Source organism: Mugil cephalus, chromosome 5 (genome assembly GCF_022458985.1).
Source record: "Mugil cephalus isolate CIBA_MC_2020 chromosome 5, CIBA_Mcephalus_1.1, whole genome shotgun sequence".
Lineage (NCBI taxonomy): Eukaryota > Metazoa > Chordata > Actinopteri > Mugiliformes > Mugilidae > Mugil > Mugil cephalus.
The window spans coordinates 1,277,733-1,296,672 of NC_061774.1; the positions used below are offsets into that span (position 1 = coordinate 1,277,733).

General features: G+C 39.1%; 2 protein-coding genes across 2 annotated transcripts; both read left to right on the forward strand.

Annotated features, from left to right (window-relative positions):
- The first annotated feature begins 13 nt into the window (after positions 1–13).
- On the forward strand, positions 14–17,511 carry mlsl (malate synthase-like). The gene is made up of 16 exons (XM_047585630.1): positions 14–83; positions 193–261; positions 875–1,003; positions 1,711–1,929; positions 4,180–4,270; positions 4,417–4,493; positions 6,177–6,287; positions 7,413–7,472; positions 7,798–7,954; positions 8,048–8,246; positions 9,798–9,876; positions 9,949–10,041; positions 10,448–10,520; positions 10,608–10,675; positions 11,111–11,235; positions 16,217–17,511. The coding sequence occupies exons 3-16, from the start codon at positions 887–889 to the stop codon at positions 16,386–16,388; spliced, it is 1,641 nt and encodes a 546-aa protein (XP_047441586.1). The 5' UTR covers positions 14–83; positions 193–261; positions 875–886; the 3' UTR covers positions 16,389–17,511.
- On the forward strand, positions 11,271–15,994 carry LOC125008414 (zinc-binding protein A33-like). The gene is made up of 2 exons (XM_047585636.1): positions 11,271–13,072; positions 13,195–15,994. Exon 2 carries the CDS (start codon positions 13,201–13,203, stop codon positions 14,596–14,598), a length of 1,398 nt encoding a protein of 465 aa, XP_047441592.1. The 5' UTR covers positions 11,271–13,072; positions 13,195–13,200; the 3' UTR covers positions 14,599–15,994.
- Positions 17,512–18,940: the final 1,429 nt, after the last annotated feature.

Genomic DNA, 18,940 nt, shown 5'->3' on the forward strand with positions numbered 1-18,940 from the left:
AGAAGTATAAGATTGGACAACGCGAATATAGTCAAAGCATCGATATTAAGACTTGTCCAGGCAGAATCAAATACAGATAAATCGTGAGATAACGCTGCAACGCTGATACGATAAATTGCCTCAAATGTCAATGTACAGAATCTACAGGACTTTAAACTGTGCCTACAAACAAATCCCTTCTTATTTAAACAGTGGCAAAGTGAGTACATAATCGAAGTCCACTTCCTTGGGATTGAACACTGACCTGGTATCCGTACGACCGTGAGTAGTCATGTGCTTTCTTTCGCAGCTAAAAAGATATAAAATCGTCACTAATACACCATTATGGATTGACTGATTGATTACGATGCGAGGAGTCAGTGTGCCAAGTGATGGACTTTTAACGTTTTTGTTTGTTTGTTTGTTTGATTTTTCTAGCTGTTAAGTAGTTGAGGTGCTGCCTTTGGCTGCCTTATCTTTGACAAGCATTGAAATGTATAAACGCTGTCAAAATAAAAAGAACTTTTATACTGACAGTAGGGCAGTCAGGAATATGTTTCTTGGACGGATCGGTCTGTAGTCTCTGCAGTCATGTCGTTTTAACAGTTGAATAATTGGTTAAGTCATAGTGAAGAGGTCTTTCTTTATATCTGTTTGTATCTGTTAAAGTGTATGCATATGTGTATGTATCTGTTTAGTTCAAAATGTAGGCCCTACCCCATTTTTTATTTTTTATTTTTTATTTTTTATTTTTTTGGAACTGCCGTTGGCCCTCTACATCTAGGTGGCCCATGCAATCAGCAGCCTTCTCTCAACATGGATATCAATATTGACAAAGAAACCTCACGCAGACTTCTGAATGTAAAACAAATGAATGCAAACCTATTGCCCACAGGATTGGGTCAACATGGAGCTGGCTCCCCCTCCCCCGGGTCTTGAAGCAGAGTATGCAATGCTCTTCACTACTGACTCCCTTGTCTTCTTGCATGAACTGATCTCCACATTTGATGAGGAGGTGGATCAGGTAGGACGGCTTAAAAAAGGTCCTGCACTGATAAGGAGAACCTCTCCAATTCTGTTATAAACTGTTTAACAACAATAAAGGACATTCGGTTCTATTCTGCATGAATGAATTCAAGATGTTTATTGTCATCTGCACCGTTACAGCTGCAATTTAGACAGTACAGTGACATTATTATTTTGCAAGTCTCTCTTGCAAACAACAGCAAATAAAATAAATATAAAGTTTCAAGAGTTCTCTGTGCCTTGTGCTAAATACAGTCAGAAGGAGTGATGGGGAAGAGAGGTAGTGTATAACCTGTTTAGTAGTTTTTAGGAGGCTTGTTGGGAGTCTTGTTGTCCTTGATTTCATGCCCCTATAGCGTCTCCCAGACATCATGAGTGTAAAGAGGTTATGTTGTAGGTTAGTATTGTCCTTGTCCACATAATGTACTGAAACCCTGGTCCTGTAAATATCTTTTAGCGATTGGAGGGCTCAAAAGAGCTGTGCACTTCATATCACATGTTGAAGAGCCTTCCCAGTCTGTGCAGTGCAGTTCCCAACCCACATATGAGTGATGTGGTGATGGTATTCTCAACTGTACATCTGTTAAAATCGCAGAGGATTTTGGTTGACATACCATATTTTCTCAGCCTTCTCAAGTAGTACCATCTTTGTGCAAGACTTTTTTTGCTTAACATGAGGCATTTGCCCCACAATTTTCTTTGAAGATCCTGCAGCTGAGAGTATCCAGAAAGGCCCAGTTGGATCTTTCAGGTGACCTCCCAACCTTCCTGGAAAGCACTACACACATTAGGAGAGAACCAGCCTGGAGAGTGCTCCCTGTCCCACCAAGACTCCAAAAGAGACATGTCGATATTGGAGATATGGCCCCATGTGATACTCAGCGCTTCATTAAGGCTCTTCAGTCACCAGCACAAGGCATACAGGTACCTCACATTTGCCTTTTTTTTAAATTTCTTTTCAAACAGGATATGGTGCCTTTTTAAATGTTTATTGTTTATCTAGCCATACAAAAAGAGAGAATTTGACACTGATGAAAGGAACTGCCTTTGTCTTTTATCAATATCACCATTTCAGTCTCAGTCAAACTGGAAAATAATTCCACTGTTGTTTTTTGTATTGTTTTGTGTAATATATATATTCAACTATAAAGTTGAATTTGCTGAAATAAATAAATTAAATGAAGTTCAAACCGAGCATCAGAATGGGGAAGAAAGGGGGTTTAACCCTTATGCCCTCCTCTGGCTTTTTTGCGCATTTTTTCAACTTTTTGTTTTCATTTGGTGATTATTTTGGCTGTGTTACAGTTTGTGGCTTGAATTTCTGCAGGAACTCTTCTTTTTAGCCAATTTGTTGAAATCCAGTGTCTTTTACTCATTATCATATAAACTCATTATCATATAAACTCTCGTGATACATTTTGCCCCCTCTGGCCACCTTTGCGGCAAAAATGTACACATGCAAACAACTGCCATAAAATCCTCATACTTCAATATTTGTATTTCTTTTCTTTTTTCATAAATCACTTAAACAACTTCGGACTGGCCCAAAACTATCAAAATTTTTAACCCTTTAGATGCCAGTCTAAAAATAAAAAGTTTTAAATGTTTACAAAAAAACCCCCAAAAACCCACAAAAATATTTGACATTTTTACTGTATTTGATAAGATTCAATCATTTTCTCATTTTAGGTCAATGCATGAAATTCTTGTATATTTCCCATTTATTATAATGGAGCCACGTGACAGGAATCCCAAGTGTGTGTGTGTGTGTGTGTGTGTGTGTGTGTGTGTGTGTGTGTGTGTGTGTGTGTGTGTGTGTGTGTGTGTATGGTGAAGTAACATTTAAATCAACATCTGATTCATTATTGTGCACACTGCAACAACACTGAAAACAACAACAAAAGAGAACACAACAGAGCATATGACCTTGAAACAAAAGCTATATGTGATGTACATGTGTGTATTTTAGAGAAACTAAACTCAATTTGTAGGGACCTCTGAAGGTACCAGCTCTCTCTCTCATCCACAGGGATGTTGTCCTCTGGGTTGAACAGGAGGGGGACAGTGAGTAGACAGAAAAGAATGGACAAATCTTGTCCATCCATCTCATGCAGAGACGTTGTGCAACAGTCAGACAGATATTGTGGTCCATGGCATCAAGTTGGTGGTACCTGAAAGTAGAGCTAGGTGTCTGTAGCTAACACCTTCAGAGGCCACTCCAATTTCAAAGGGTACATCGCCAACAAACTAGCAAAGTACGGGATAAAAATCAGTAGTAAATTTGAGGAGGGCATAAGGGTTAAGCGATTTTGAATGTGGTATGGTTGTTGGTGCCAGACGGGCTGGTCTGAGTATTTCAGAAACTGCTGATCTACTGGGATTTACACACACAACCATCTCTAGGGTTTACAGAGAATGGTCCGAAAAAGAGAAAATATCCAGTGAGCGGCAGTTGTGTGGATGAAAATATTGTTGATATGAGAAGTCAGAGGAGAATGGGCAGACTGGTTGGAGATGATAGAAAGGCAACAGTAACTCAAATAACCAGTCGTTACACCCAAGGAATGCAGAATACCATCTCTGAATGCACAACACGTCCAACCTTGAAGAAGATAGGCTACAGCAGCAGAAGACCACACTGGGGGCCATTCCTGTCAGCTAACAACAGGAAACTAAGACTACAGTTGGCAAAGGCTCACCAAAATTGGACAAGGAAGATTGGAAAAACGTTGCCTGGTCTGATGAGTCTCGATTTCAGCTGCAACATTCGGATGGCAGGGTCAGAATTTGGTGTAAACAACATGGATCTATCCATGAGTGTTGTTGCTGACCATGTCCATCCCTTTATAACCACAGTGTACCATCTTCTGACTGCTACTTCCAGCAGGATAATGCACCATGTCACAAAGCTCATATCATCTCAAACTGGTTTCTTGAACAAGACGATGTTCACTGTACTCCAATGGCCTCCACAGTCACCAGATCTCAATCCAATAGAGCTGAGGAATGTTTCCAACTCCTTGTTGAAAGTATACCATGAAGAATTAAAGCAGCTCTGAAGGCAAAAGGGGTCCAACCTTTTACTAGCAAGGTGTACCTAATAAAGTGGCCAGTAAGTGTAATTTCTGTATTCCATTGTAGACCTTAGTGTAATGCATCAAATTGTTTTCTCAGGTTGACTTTGACGATGGGAACTGCCCAACATATTACAACCAGATCAAAGGCATTCACAATGTTGTTAAGGCAGTATGCAACCTGTTCCCCAGTAAGTGTTCTTACTCATATTGTATAATTATGTTTTGCATGTTTGAATACACCTATTAGTGTAGCATGGGAATTAGAGGAATGAACAGAGCACATATATTTTTGGCTAACTTTATTTGGTAACTGCCTCCCTTCATGTGTTAACAGACGTTCCACACATATCTCAGGCTCCAGTTCTGATGCTGCGTCCCCGGGCCTGGAACATGGTGGAGCACAACGTGATGGTAGTCATTTTCTCGACCTTTACTTTGTTCCTGTTTGTAAGTTTGGTTATATAATGTACCGGGTATCTGTTTTTTCAAAAGTGGCTCACTGGCAATTGTTATATACTGCTAAATATATTGTCTTTTAAATACAGTTACTGTGTTTCCTGCATATATGATATACTGTAGTCTAGAAAGACATGCATCTGTGTACACAATTCACTCTACAGGTCAAGATAAAAATTAAGAATCTGAATGTAGGGTACAGCATGACTTTTAAAGCTTTGAGTTTTATCCAGAAGCAATAAAAATTAAAGTCTGTCTTAGTCTAGGTCTAAACCAGTAGGACCCTTCTTAAAGTTGTCTGGCTTGCCCAAAAACTGACAGAGCAGAACGTTGTTCTGCTCTGTCGAGAACCCAGCGGTGTTTCTAAGAGAGCTACTGTGGCTCATCGCAGAGATAGGCCGCCTGCTGAAAGCACAACCATCTCAGCACCATTTTATCACCCTGAGGACGATTCTGAACCATGCTGAATAAAGGGTACATGATTGTCCCGGAATATGTTCAAACAAAGATTCACTTGATTGAAATTTGATCAAACAAAAAAGAAACTTTTCGGGTAGAACTGCAAGTACCATGTTTGGCACTGCTCATCACCTTCTAATACTTTCCCTACAGCGAAGCATGGTGGTGGCAGCATCATCCCTATTGTGAAATGCAGTGGCAGAGTGAGCTTGTCAGCACTTTCAAACATCAAGTCCACAAAATCATCAAGACAAGATCTATATCATGTAGTGCAGGTGTCCTCAACGTTTTTCAGACGAAGGACCCCCAAACTGACGACAGATTAAGTAGGGACCCCCTACCAGCTTTATGTGTTCTGTATCATAGCTCTGTAACAGCGGTACTGCAGGGGAGTCGCAAAATGCTATATATTTTAGTAAAGTATATAATATAGGCGTCTGACTTAATCACGTTTTTCAGGCCAAGGACCTACCTACTATATGTGTTCTAATGTATTAAACTTATTTATTAATACTTTTATTTCATATATTAAAATTATGAATAAATATTATTATCATCATTTTGCATTCAGTATTAAGGTATTCAAATAATACACAGGCTCAAATATTAATTTCCTTTATTTCAAACGTACAACAGTAGGGCGACTGTGCAACTGCTGTAAACACAAAGCGATCCATTTTGGCTTCACTAGTTGACTGGTAGTAGCTGCACTGGCTTAGCTTTTGTTCTGCTAATATTGCAGCGTGCTTCTGGATTTCACCTGGGAATCGAATAGGAGAAACGGTGCACTGTTGAGACAGCTCCCGTGTCACTGAATGGGTGAAGTGCTGACTGAAAGATAATGTCCTCTGCCTCCATTTATCCCTTTATTTAAATACGTCAGTTTCGTGTTTATGCGTATATAAAGAAATTTCAAATTTGTGGAAAATTTTAAATATATATATATATATATATATATGTCTATCAACCAAAGATTTTGCAACCTTTTTGCAGTACCTCCACGGACCCCCAGTTGAAGTCCTATGGAAGAAATGAGTAGCTGGACATACTGGACAAATAGTCTTTGATATGACAGCTAGTTGACATAAATGATCTGTTCAGTGGGACTGGGGTTGAAATTGTCTTTCAGGATTCACAAATTTTTTTTAGAATGATCACTCAAATATTCATTCTTGTCAGGTGGAGGGGAAGGAGGCGCCTGGTCCTCTCTTTGACTTTGGACTCATCATTTTTCACTGTGGAAAGACACTGGTTGAACATGCAAGTGGACCCTTCTTCTACCTGTCAAAAGTAATGTAATGTTCCTTGGTTGTTGTTGGTCATAATGAACGATTAAGCGAATAACATGTATTTTCTTGTTCTGTTTAGGCAGCATATAATTATTTTCTCCTCAGAGTTGATGTGTTGATGTTCTGGGATGTGCTGGCCAATGCCTTAGTGCCACAGAATACCTTCATGAGTCCATGGTTCAGTGAATGAGGGCTGTTTTGGTGGCGAAAAAGGGACCTACACAATGTTAGGCTGGTGGTTGGTCAGAGTATTCATACTGGCATTCTTACAAAGACAGAGATCATAAAGTTTGAAGGTTTTCAGCCACACTGCATCATGCACCTATAAAAGTGGTAAAAAGTACATACATACACAGATCAGGCATAACATTGTTACCTCCTGCCTAATATTGTGTAGGTCTCTCTTGTGTCTCCAAAACAGTTGGGACTCATCAGAGGATGGGCACCTTCTGAGGGTTCCTGTGGTGTCTGACAACAGAATATGTTACGGTCAGGATTGTTGCAGTCCATCCCACAGATACTTAATCAGTTTAAGTAACATCCACATAACAGGTCCAAAAATTTCCCAGCTCAACGATGAATTGTCACAAGATGGTCAATGTTATTTACTTCTCCTGTGAGTGGTTTTAACGTTGTTGCTGATTAGTGTATGTCGAGCACACAGGACAACTTTTTTACATTTCAGCATCAACAATGGCCTATAAACAACGACACAGTCGGCATGCGTGTACGCATAGACCTCTCCACGTAATCTCATGTCTCGTTTATGTCGTATTTCACAACATTGTATTGTTCTGCACATGTTTGACACTGATGCATGTCTGTTACGAATTAATGTAATTTGGATTTTGAAAACATTTTAACAGGAGCTGAAGTTTTTTTCAGCTCCGAGTGGTGAGGTCATATAGAAATGGGATCCAATAGCCTCTTGTGGTAGGCTATCCATGAATTTGTCTTACTTGTGTGGTATAGCAAACACATTTACGACTTGGAAGCATCAAAATTCAATTTATGAAGCAGGAGAAAGTGGAATATTTAGGGGGTGTCATCATCCTTAATTTGCTAAAGTGATCCAAAAATACATTTCTGCAGTACATTTTAACTAATTTTTGTCCTTGTTTTGCAGGTGGAGAGCTTCATGGAGGCCAGACTGTGGAACAAGATATTTGTCTGGACCCAGCAGAAGGTCTTCACTTTGTCAATGAATAAAACATTCTCTGTATCTGTATTAGCTGCTGCCAGCAGACAGTGTTTTAGTAGTAGTAATAGTAGTAGTCACAGATGCTTCCAGTACAGCAGTGTTAATTTATTCTGTTTGTTCTATTTATTCATGTGTTAGCACTGTAACCTCCCGGTATTACCTGTAATGAAATATTGAGACCACAAAAGATACCACACCTGTCAATCTTTCAGACCATCTCAGCTGGGTTGAGTTCAAGTGTCTATGAAGGTCAGGAGTTTTGACTGGTATTGCACAGTATAACTCTATCTGCGTGTCTGTTTGCATGTAGCTGGGGCTTCCACTGGGTAGCATCAAGGCGACAGTACTGATTGAAAATGTATTAGCAGCATTTGAGATGGAGGAGATACTGTATGAGCTGCGGGATCATTCAGCAGGACTCAACTGTGGTATCTGGGATTACTCAGCCTCCTTTGTCAATAAGTTTGGTGAGTAAAGCATTCTTGCATTACACCATACGTTGCATACAAACATATTATGATATGTCCATAAAGTCAAGAGATCACGTGTTTCTCCTCTAGGCCACAGACCAGCTTTCCTGCTGCCCGACCGCAGCAAATACGTCAACATGAAGAAGCGTTTTCTGCACAGCTACATGGATCTGTTGGTCCAAACATGTCATCGGCGTGGAGCACTGGCAACAGGGGGCATGGCCGCCCTACTGCTGCCTCCAAATCCACTTAGTGACTCCTACAAGAGAGTTCTGGAATCTGTTAAAAGGTATGAACATCTCTAGAGATGCAAAGGCTCAAAATACTAATGAGTGCACTCCTGGGAGATTTACTGCAGCAGTGGTTTTTGTCAAATAGCCAGTGTCCCTGTGTCAGCCAGTGTAATCCAACATAGCAATATACTAATAATGAGATTATGACAATAGTGTAATTTGTTTTCACAAACTAACCACAAACTCTGCCACATACAGTACTAAACTATTTTTATTTGCAGTGATTTTTCCTATGAAATCCAGTATGTATGTATATTTTATTGTTCCTCGTTAGATATAACAGTATATTGTCTTCTTTCTTAGATCTTTATTTTATTGTGCAGTGACTGGACCACAGTGCTTCATTAATTTTTATCTACGTCATGTTTTGGAATGACAATAAACCCTTAAACTTTACACTGTTTACAGCAATAATATACTTCCTTTTATTTGATTTTAAATTAAAAACACATACTCTTGTGTATTGTCATTCATCTGAAGATACTTTACATGGTAATATCAAGAGCATACAGTGTTATACCCAGAACCTTGAAGAGAAGCTCTCTTAACAGTAAGAAACCTGCAACAGTGATTTTCACAGCTGGCACTGATGGAGTTACTGAAATGCGTCCGTACTCGGAAGAGAAGACAACTACACAGGATGCACTCTCACATTAAATTAGCTCAAATTAATGAGCTAACATTTCCCTCTGAGCAATTTTTATATTTATTATTACATTGTTGTAATAGATGTAGATGTTATGCTGTTTACATTGTTATATTTTTGTTACATTGTTCCTTTTTCTTATTTTGCACTAATGACTTTTTTTTCCTAAAATTGTGTGTAGTAAGAGGGGAATTATTGAAATATTTTACTGTTAAATTGTTTTATATTGTAATTAGTTAAACTATTCAATTCAATCATCATGACGTTTCAAGAAAACGTATCGGTATCAACGGTATTAGCTCTGCATTTACTTGGTATTGGATCGATACCACAACTCCCAGTATCGCCATTTGACACTATAGAAACAGGATCTGACCTCATGAGGACTACCTGTTGCCATGCCCACCGCTCCATTAAGCGTGAGACCTGGAAAAATATTTTAATAAAAATAAACTTATGGAGGTTTTAATTAAATGAAAACATGGGTGAGTCTAGACAAAGTGTGGGTCATTAATAGCATGGCTTTGCATGGCTCCACTCTTGGACCGTACTATCCCTGGGAAACTTGATTGCTTTTACTGAAGTAGAATTTTGAAGACATGTGTACCATTTGCACCACTGCTGAGCAATCACATTATGTGTCTTTGTTGAATTGTCTGGCTTAGGTCTATCTTGCTTAACTGCAAATATGAGCTCCTGTTCATTTTCAGCTATATTTGAATTCAATTCAATTTTATTTATATACCACCAATAACAACACTGTATTTAAACCCTAGTGAAGCTCAGCGGTAGTAGAAGATGAGATGAGATATATATTTACACAGATTTGTAAATGCTGTCTCATTGCCTGGACTTTTTAAAGTGAAACAAGTTGACACTGTTTTCTTGTTGCACCTTTCAGGCTAAAGTTGTTGGAAATAAATGCAGGTGTGGACGGTTTCATGGTATATGATCTGAATCTGATTGAGCCCATGCAAAAAGTAAGCACTAGCTCATAAGTCATAAATTGATATCTATACATGCGTAGTGGCTGACTTTTTGATCTCTTCCAGCTCTTCGAGCTCCACTCTGAAGGTGATAACCAGCTTCACCAGCTTCGGAATGACGTTGTGGTGACTCCTGATGACCTTCTGTCCATGCCTTCTGTCAGTCATGACAAAACATTTATACATTTTACATTGCATTACATTCCTAAACAGTGCATTTGTATCCAGAATTATGAGTTTTTGATCTGGCATCTAGACTGCCTTGTACAGATTTATGAATAAATCTTGGTACAAAGCCATAAGAGGGCATTAGTCCCTTATACAAAATATAGATCACCAGGCTCCGGAAGAGCTTCAGTGCTATTTGACACTTTTTGGATTATTGCTCCAAAATCTCTCATATGTCTCCAACTAGATTAGAACTAAATTTAAAAAAGTTTGTCAGAATTTACTTACATTTCACAGAGCATAGCATGCAATCCCCACCTAGAAGGGATGTAAAGGAAACATACTGAATTTATTTCTAATAATTAAACACAATATAATGTATTGTGTTCTTCCATAGGGAGGTGTCACTCTTTATGGACTGAAGTACAACATTACAGTTGGTGTTCTCTTTATTAATGCTTGGCTTTCAGGTACGTACCTCCACACATTGATGGACAGGAAGTAACAAGAATATCTTATTAAGCAGACCAACTGTTAAAATGTGCTTTGTGTTCTAGGTAAAGGCCACTTTTTCTACAGAGGACAGGTTGAAGATTCAGCCACAGCGGAGATTTCTAGATCACAGGTGGGTTTAGCCTTCTCCAAAGGAACACCATTTACTTTGGATGTTTTTAAATCAAGGAATCACGCCAAACAAGACTGAAGTGGACAGGTCACCCTCCTTGTCATGCAAGACTCACCCCGTAGTTCACACATTGATAAACACAGATATTAGTACTGACCAACCCAGTCAGGGGGTTCATTTTTTTTTCATTATTATTTTAATGCTGGGACATCCTGTGCGCCGTAGTTAGACTTTTTGCACCTCTCCCACAAAAAAAAAAAATGTTCAGAGCACAACATTTTTGCTCAGGGGAAGGAGCTGCTTGATAAAATACTTTGTGGAGCTTTTATTCCATCTGCGTATGAAATCCATTCATTGGTGTAGTTCATTGTTAACCTGCCTACCTCAGTGGCCCTCGTTTATAAATAACTTGATGACCTGTTCTGTGTGTGTCAGGTGTGGCAGTGGATCCGGCATCAGACTCCGCTGGAGAATGACAGTAGGGTGGTGAGCAAGCAGCTGGTGACTGACCTCACCAAGGAGTTCATTATGGAGCTCAGTACTCCCTGCCACTCTGTTAGGTAAGCAGATGCTTCTTTGAGACAGATATTCGTGGAACAAGTCTGTTACATAATGAGAACTTGTTTCTGCTAGATTGTTGACTCATCCCGGGCTCTCTCGATGCAGCGAATATATTTGCCATGCAATGTTGTTTGTAATTTGATGGCACATTACAACCAAGCACATATTTACATATTTTCTAGCCCTGAGAGAGTAGGTCATATTGGATAGCTCATACTTCCAAAGGCCTTTGGACAAGGACAACATCTTTCTTTCTCAATTTCTCTTTCTCAATCAGTGATAAACAAGGCATTATCATTTCCAGTATTCCACTCATGTGCCTCTTTGCCCATTTTTGGCAGCAACCTCCGGGGCTGAGAGATGAAGCCCATGTGGAAGTGCAAAATATTAAAGTTCCTCGAGTGGCCGCTTGAGGCTGGCTGCAAAAGGGAGCAAATCGCCATCGACTACCATGTTAAAATGTCCAACTTTACAGCATTATTAAACATCCAAGCTACAACGTCCAGGCTGCTTTAGCTCCACCCCAACACGACCCCCATGTCCATATTTGGTGTATCCGAATGTGGGTGGAGTAAAGCTTGTCCAACATGGCAACCATGGGCTCTGCCCACATCAGGCTACATTTTCGAGGTTCAGAATCCAATGGGTGGCGTCATGATGGGTTTGTCCATAGTATAGAGGGTATCCATTGCAGCCTGGGGCCACGTCTTCTTGAGTGGCAAAAACACAGTGAAATGTATTGGTAAATACAGTGAGACCAGGAAAAATGTGGATTATCAGATCAAATTCAGGACAGCTGGGCATGACAATAATCCATATGAACTAGTATGGATGTGGAAAAGTGGATTATCCTCAATTTCAGTTAATTTATGTTAGTTTTAGGTAATTTCATTATGATAAATGTAGCTAAATGAAAGATGATAATGCTAAGAGCTAAGTAACGCTAAAAACTGCTTTTTGGGAATCCAAGAGTGATGTCAAAGAGGGTTTTTCCAACTTTATGTGTGTCTTTATATACATTTAGATGCCAGTTCATTAGGTACACTAGTGAAAAGGATGCTTGTGATATAATCTATATATGTCTATATATCCATCTACATATATATCTAAACTAAATCTCATCTTCATGGCTGTTCTAATGTTCTGTTTATGTTGTAGTCTGCAGTGGTGTTAAGATGGATTGAATTAAGCATTGAAGTGCTTGCATGATTTAGCGAAGTCCATTGACTAAAATGGGGTTGTTAAAATAATAAAAACACTCGTCAGTACAACACAATGCATTTAAGTAGTACTATAAACTGCAGACTACAACATAAAAGTTGAATCAACAGCTCTCTCAGTTATTTGAACCTAATGCTGAATACATTAACCTTTGTGAAGCTGACATGTAGTGCCAGATTGTTACATTAGACTGCATTTGCACTAGCATACCTAATGAACTAGCAGAATTCAGATTTTAAATGAGCTTGTAGCCCATCTTACTCTTAGTGTGCTCATTTCCATGTTATTCAAGTCCCTATTTTGTCAGTTTAACTCTATCATGTGAGCTAACTTGCACATAGTATTTACTGTACGTGGCAGCAACAAGCGCAGTTTTCTGCTACTATTATGGATTCATCAGGTTACAGAGATAATGTTTCAGGAAGTGATTCAGATACTACGTTAAAGCTCCGCCCTTGACCTGGAAACCTCAAACAAACCAGGAAGCACAGGCTATAACTGCTTCTGACAGAGAGTGAGACACTGATATACCGACAGATGACTTACAGAGAGAAAAAAAACAACAACTACAGTATTAGAGAGTCTGAGAAAACTGAGATCTCGCCAGTTTAACAGGTCAGTGACTACTTTTCAGTAAGAATGTCTGAAGACGGAATGTGGTGAAACTTTCTAAACAAGGAAGTGGAGCTTCCCTAGAATGACTTGTGCATGCTTTTTGTGTTTGTTGTTTCACTCAGAGGAAAATGGCGTCATGTTCAGAGGAGGATCTGTGCTGTTCTATTTGCCATGACATCTATAAAGAGCCTGTCGTCCTATCATGTAGCCACAGCTTCTGTAAAGCCTGCCTGCACAATTGGTGGGCAGAGGAACATAGCCAAAAGTGTCCATTCTGTATGAGAAGGTCATCAAAGAGTCAACCACCTTGTAACTTGGTGCTAAAGAACCTGTGTGAGGCCTTCTTAATGAAGAGAGATCAGAGCGCTTCACCTGGCTCTGAGGCTGTCTGCAGCCTGCACTCTGAGAGACTCAGACTGTTCTGTCTGGATCATCAGCAGCCAGTTTGTCTCATTTGCAGAGACTCTAAGAAACATGTCAACCATACCTTCAGACCCATTGATGAAGCTGCACAGGATTTTAAAGAGGAAATTGAAAAGGTCCTGAGACCAGTACAGAACAAACTGGAAGACTTTGGGGAGGTGAAAGAGAAGTGGGAGCAAACAGTAGAATACATCAAGGCCCAGGCTCAAAACACAGAGAGGCAGATTAAGGAGCAGTTTAAGAAGATTCATTGGTTTCTAGAAGAGGAAGAAAAGGCCAGGATCACCGCTTTGAAGAAAGAAGAGGAGCAGAAGAGTTTGATGATGAAGGAGAAGATTATGGCTCTGAACAGAGAGATAGAACGTCTTTCAGAGACGGTCAGAGCCACAGAGAAGGAGCTGAGAGCTGAAGACGTCTCATTCCTCGTAAACTACAAGGCTGCAGTGGAAAGAGTTCAGCAGTGCCCCCTGCTGGATGTCCCACAGCTGCCCTCAGGGTCTCTGATAGATGTGGCCAAACACCTGGGCAACCTGACCTTCAACATTTGGAACCAGATGAAGGAGATGGTCTCATATACTCCCCTAATTCTGGATCCAAACACTGCTTATCAAGATCTAATCCTGTCGGATAATCTCACCAGTGTGAGATATGAAGAAAAGGTGCAGGTTCCTGATAATCCAGAAAGATTTGATGATGACTGCTCTGTCCTGAGCTCTGAGGGCTTCAGCTCAGGAACTCACAGCTGGGATGTTGAGGTTGGAGACAACACATGGTGGGTCGTTGGAGTGTTGGAAGATTCCATCCACAGAAAAGGAGTCATTGACTCTGGACTGTGGAGAATACAGTTATTTACCAAGGAATACACGGCATACTCCCCATCAGGTGAAGGCTCTGACCTCTCAGTGATCGGACAGCCTCAGAGGATCAGAGTGTATCTGGACTGGGACAGAGGGAAGTTGTCATTCTCTGATCCTGACACCAACACACACATACACACCTTCACACACACTTTCACTCACAAGATGTTTCCATATATTTCTACTATAGAAGCACCTCCAATCAAGATATTACCAGTGAAGGTTTCAGTGGCAGTGGACCAGTGAAGGTGGAGATATGTCTCTAGAACATTATAGGCACATCATACACATGATTGAGTTGGGTTGACAAGGAGCCCAAATGCATAGATGTTGACATTTACAGAAAAATTGCCAAGCCTTAAATTGTGTAATGGTAATGGTGGCTGTTCAATGTAATATTTCTACGGCATTAGCAAATTTCATTCTCAGTCACACAATCTGAACAATAAAACTGAAAAACATATGCAGTAAATGTGACAACAGCCTAATTGTGAAGTCTACTGCATAAAGTAGACATTAGGCCTTTTAGTGTTTAGAAATGATTCTGCAGCCTGTCATGAGGGCCAGCCACAAATCTTTTCCGATGATGCAGGTTTTGATGTTCATGAAATCAGGACACCTTAAGTGGCTGAGAAATTAGTTAACCTGGTGTATTAGTAAATGGTGATTCAAATGAATGAAGTGACTGAGTCAAGTGGTGTTAAATTTGACTTAGGAAATATATTAAAAAGTTAAGGTTAAGTTTCTCTTGTCTAACTTCCGACACATTCAGTAAAATTGGCAAAAATCACAGTGTGGGTAGACCCAGAGATGATCAGGGGAACCTGCTCCCTCTAAGACCGAGTTCTTAATACATCCTGGAACTCAATATGTTACTACTACTTACCACAGCTTAGTCATACACGCATAAACATTGCCACAGACAATGCCAAAAAAAAAAAAATCCTAATTTCTCCACTAAGGGTTGCATGATTTTAGTAAAAGTTGCGGATCCAACATCAACACTGAGACTCAGACTTAATCAGCAGATGCAATTTGCTGATATTGCATTTTAATTTTTGTTTTTGCACATTTTCATGATTTTTTCTTCATCTCAGTTCATTCATAAAATATTTGTAAAGGGATAGTTCATTTAATGTAAATATTTTCATAATGTACTGTTTTTCACACTAAAACAAAAGGGGGAAACATTTGGAGTTATTTGGAGGCTATTATGCTATTATGACACTGGTCTGGCCTGCTTGGGATCCAGCTGGGCTGTATGTGGAACCTAAACTATAATGGGTTTGACACCCTTGCTTTTGGCCTTATCTACAACTAGATGCTGAAAAAATAGAAAAAAACATACATGTACTTAATGTAATGATTCTCACACTCCAGCTGCTTTCCCAGGGGTCTCATGATAGCCCATCCTCATGCAGACTTTAAATATGGTTAAAAACTATTAAGGTACGCTATTTGTTCCTGAATGATGTGTTATTCTCATTTTAACCTTGTATTGTACTGGATAATGGTCATGAAACATTTTTCTGTTTTTCTTCATGTAAGCAAGTGCAAATCATTGGTTCTCCAAACAAAATACGTTTGGCTGAACATTTGGTGAGATAAATGAAATGCATGATTAAAAGTGGTTTTAAAGACAGCTGTTGATTGACTTATTCATTAGCCACTTTTTAAGCATATTATCACCACATAAAGAAAACAGTATCTGAGGTGGAAAGAGGTGGAAAGAAGGTAACATGTGGGCACAGCTCCTGGTTTTGACTTAATGTGAGCATTTTGTATTTCCATTTTTCCTTAATAATAATTTCTTAATTTTTTTTCCCTTTTATATGGAGTTAGATGTGCTCTTTCTTCTTTTCAGGACTAAACAAAGATTCCACACAGCTGCAGATATGTTCCTGGAGGTGGTTCAGATGAGACATTTCCCAGAGTTCATCACCACCTACTTGAACCAGGATCACACCTTTCTCAGCTCACAGGTCAGTGGACAGCTGGAGCCTCTGGACACAGACATGCAGCTGTCCAAACTGTAAAGGACCACCTGGAGGACACCACTTTGGGATTGTAGAAATTGCAATGGACATTTGTTTACTAAATAAAACAATCATCAAGTCAAATCAAATTTGATTTGGTATCATCATCCAAAGACATGTATGGCATCAGTATAACATAAATCGAACGGTTTGTATTTGCCTTTTACATTAAGCATTTGGTTAATAAATATTCATTTGAAGAGTATACATACATACATGCAAATACTGCTTAACTTTGCTTCTAGAAAGCCATATCTTAAGAGATTAAATTAATTAATTTTATGTTAATGTGACAAACTGATTGGCAGAGATACTGAAATTAAAACTAGACACTGCATGAAATATCCAAACTGTGAATTCTGTGATAGTAGAAGAAGAACTGATTTGATTGTGGTTAAACAAATTTGCCAGGTCTAGTTTTACCTGTTTGTAAAAGTTTAAAGTATCTTTGGCACATTATCACTGATGATTTATCTGATGAAGATGACATGTATAGGCAACGGCATGTGTTATAAACAAAAATTAATCTCTTCAGAGCTTACTGTACCCATCTTTATACTGTCCCCTTGTGGAGTAATTTTTAAAAGGGGCAGTATCTGCAACCTTCAGGTTGCCTATAACGACTGTTAGCGAATTCTGATGTGAAAACCTAGGTGGCACCATGTGAGTGAGCTGTTTTGTAATTAATAATTAATAAAGTCTATCTGTGCAGGATTTAAAAAAAAAAAAAAAAATCTCTGGTCCTCACTGCATAGTTGTTCTTAATGCCTGCTACTGTGTGTGGCACACATAACATACAGTTTTTACTTTTGCACTCGCAGTATGCTGCTACATGGTTAGTGTTGTTGTTTTTTGTTCATACTTGAAAATTGTTCACGGAGCAAAAAATTTAAAAACTATGCTGTGGTTGTATTTGGAAGTAAATCGTTTCCTAATTCAATACACATGTTCTGTTTGCTGCATCAGAGAAAGGTACTGTGAGGTAATATCTGAAAACAGTAAGAATATACTGTTTTATGAAAACAAGGTTTATTTTGGATTTGCATGTGCTATATCACACAGCGTCATTGTTAATACACATCCGTTGCTTTCATGTGTGTCTAAATAAAACAAATAAAATGTACATGCATTGTGTGGTCATTGACAAAAGAATAACTTAACTGGAATTAATTATTCCAAATATAATATTTTAAAATGTAATGTAATCATATTTTTAATAAAACTAGAATTGAGTGTATTTGCCTTATAATATTAAGTTTTGACTGTTGTACTTTTAAGTAGACTCCACTATACTTTTCTACTGTGATTACTTAAACCATTTAAGTGTATGTAACTTAAAAATGTTAAATTCTGACTATTGTGCATTTAAGTTGACTATACTTAAACAGATTATTTTTTCTGCTGTCAGTAACTGAAACCATTTGAGGCAATCACTTGACACAAATGGTGTCAGTACAATCAACTTATCCGGGTTTACAGTGCATGACTAGTTTTAAATGGAGCTTTCCTGAAACAGATCATCTGTCAGAGAAACTTGTGAAATAACTCAATAACTGTAAAGGGAAGGATTATTTACCACTTTCTGAGAGAAACATAGTACCTTACACACCTACCAACATTCATATGCACCACTGCTGAGCACTGGGAGCAGTTTGACTCTTCCTCAGGGACACTTCAGCATGTGGCCCATGTACTGGGAATCAAACTGCTAATCCTCTAGTTGGTGGACTCCCTGCTCTCCCACTGAGCCGTAGCTTTCCTCTGCAAATAAAACTGGAAGACGTCCTGCTTTCTTACTGGAAGACATTTCAGACAGCAAGATTAATTGTGAAGAGGATTAAGACTCTAGCAACTTTCTGAAGTGTGCAGAATCTGCAGTGTTACAATGTTACAAATGGCACATTGAAGACTAAGATCCCAAATTAGAAATGTGAAAGGCAGTTAAAATATATCAAAATATATTTAAGTCATGTCGTCACTGTGAGATACCAAATTACAATTCAAGTGTGCGATGATGATAATACAACAAATTTTTGAAAAAATGTTGAATCATAGTTTGCCGCACAGCCAAGGGAGAACATGTCAGTCCACACAGCTATGTTCAAACCCACGTCACTGCCGTGAAGCCACAGTGTTAGGATGGGACCACCGTGCTGTCCTTAGTCTAAGTAGCATACTGACAACATGTCAAATGTTTCACTCTTGAACGTTGCACCCTGAAGGTTTCGAGAGACCAGACAGTAGCTGCTGTTAAACACAAACTGTTATGGTCTTATTCACAACATCAGGCAATGTTTTATGGATGGAATTATTTATGGTATATTTATGTAATCGTGAGTTAAACCGCCGCCTTTGGGCAATACTAACCTTTTGGGAGAGTCTTTAAAAAACAGACATAATCTAAGACTTCCTGTAATAGTAGATACAAATAAGTCACAATTTCGAGGATATAGGCCTGTTCATCTGCTGTAGTAAGCAGCAGACACATCTCAACAACTGTGCAGGAGAGTGTATGAATCGTACCATGGTGGCAACGAACACACAACTGAATG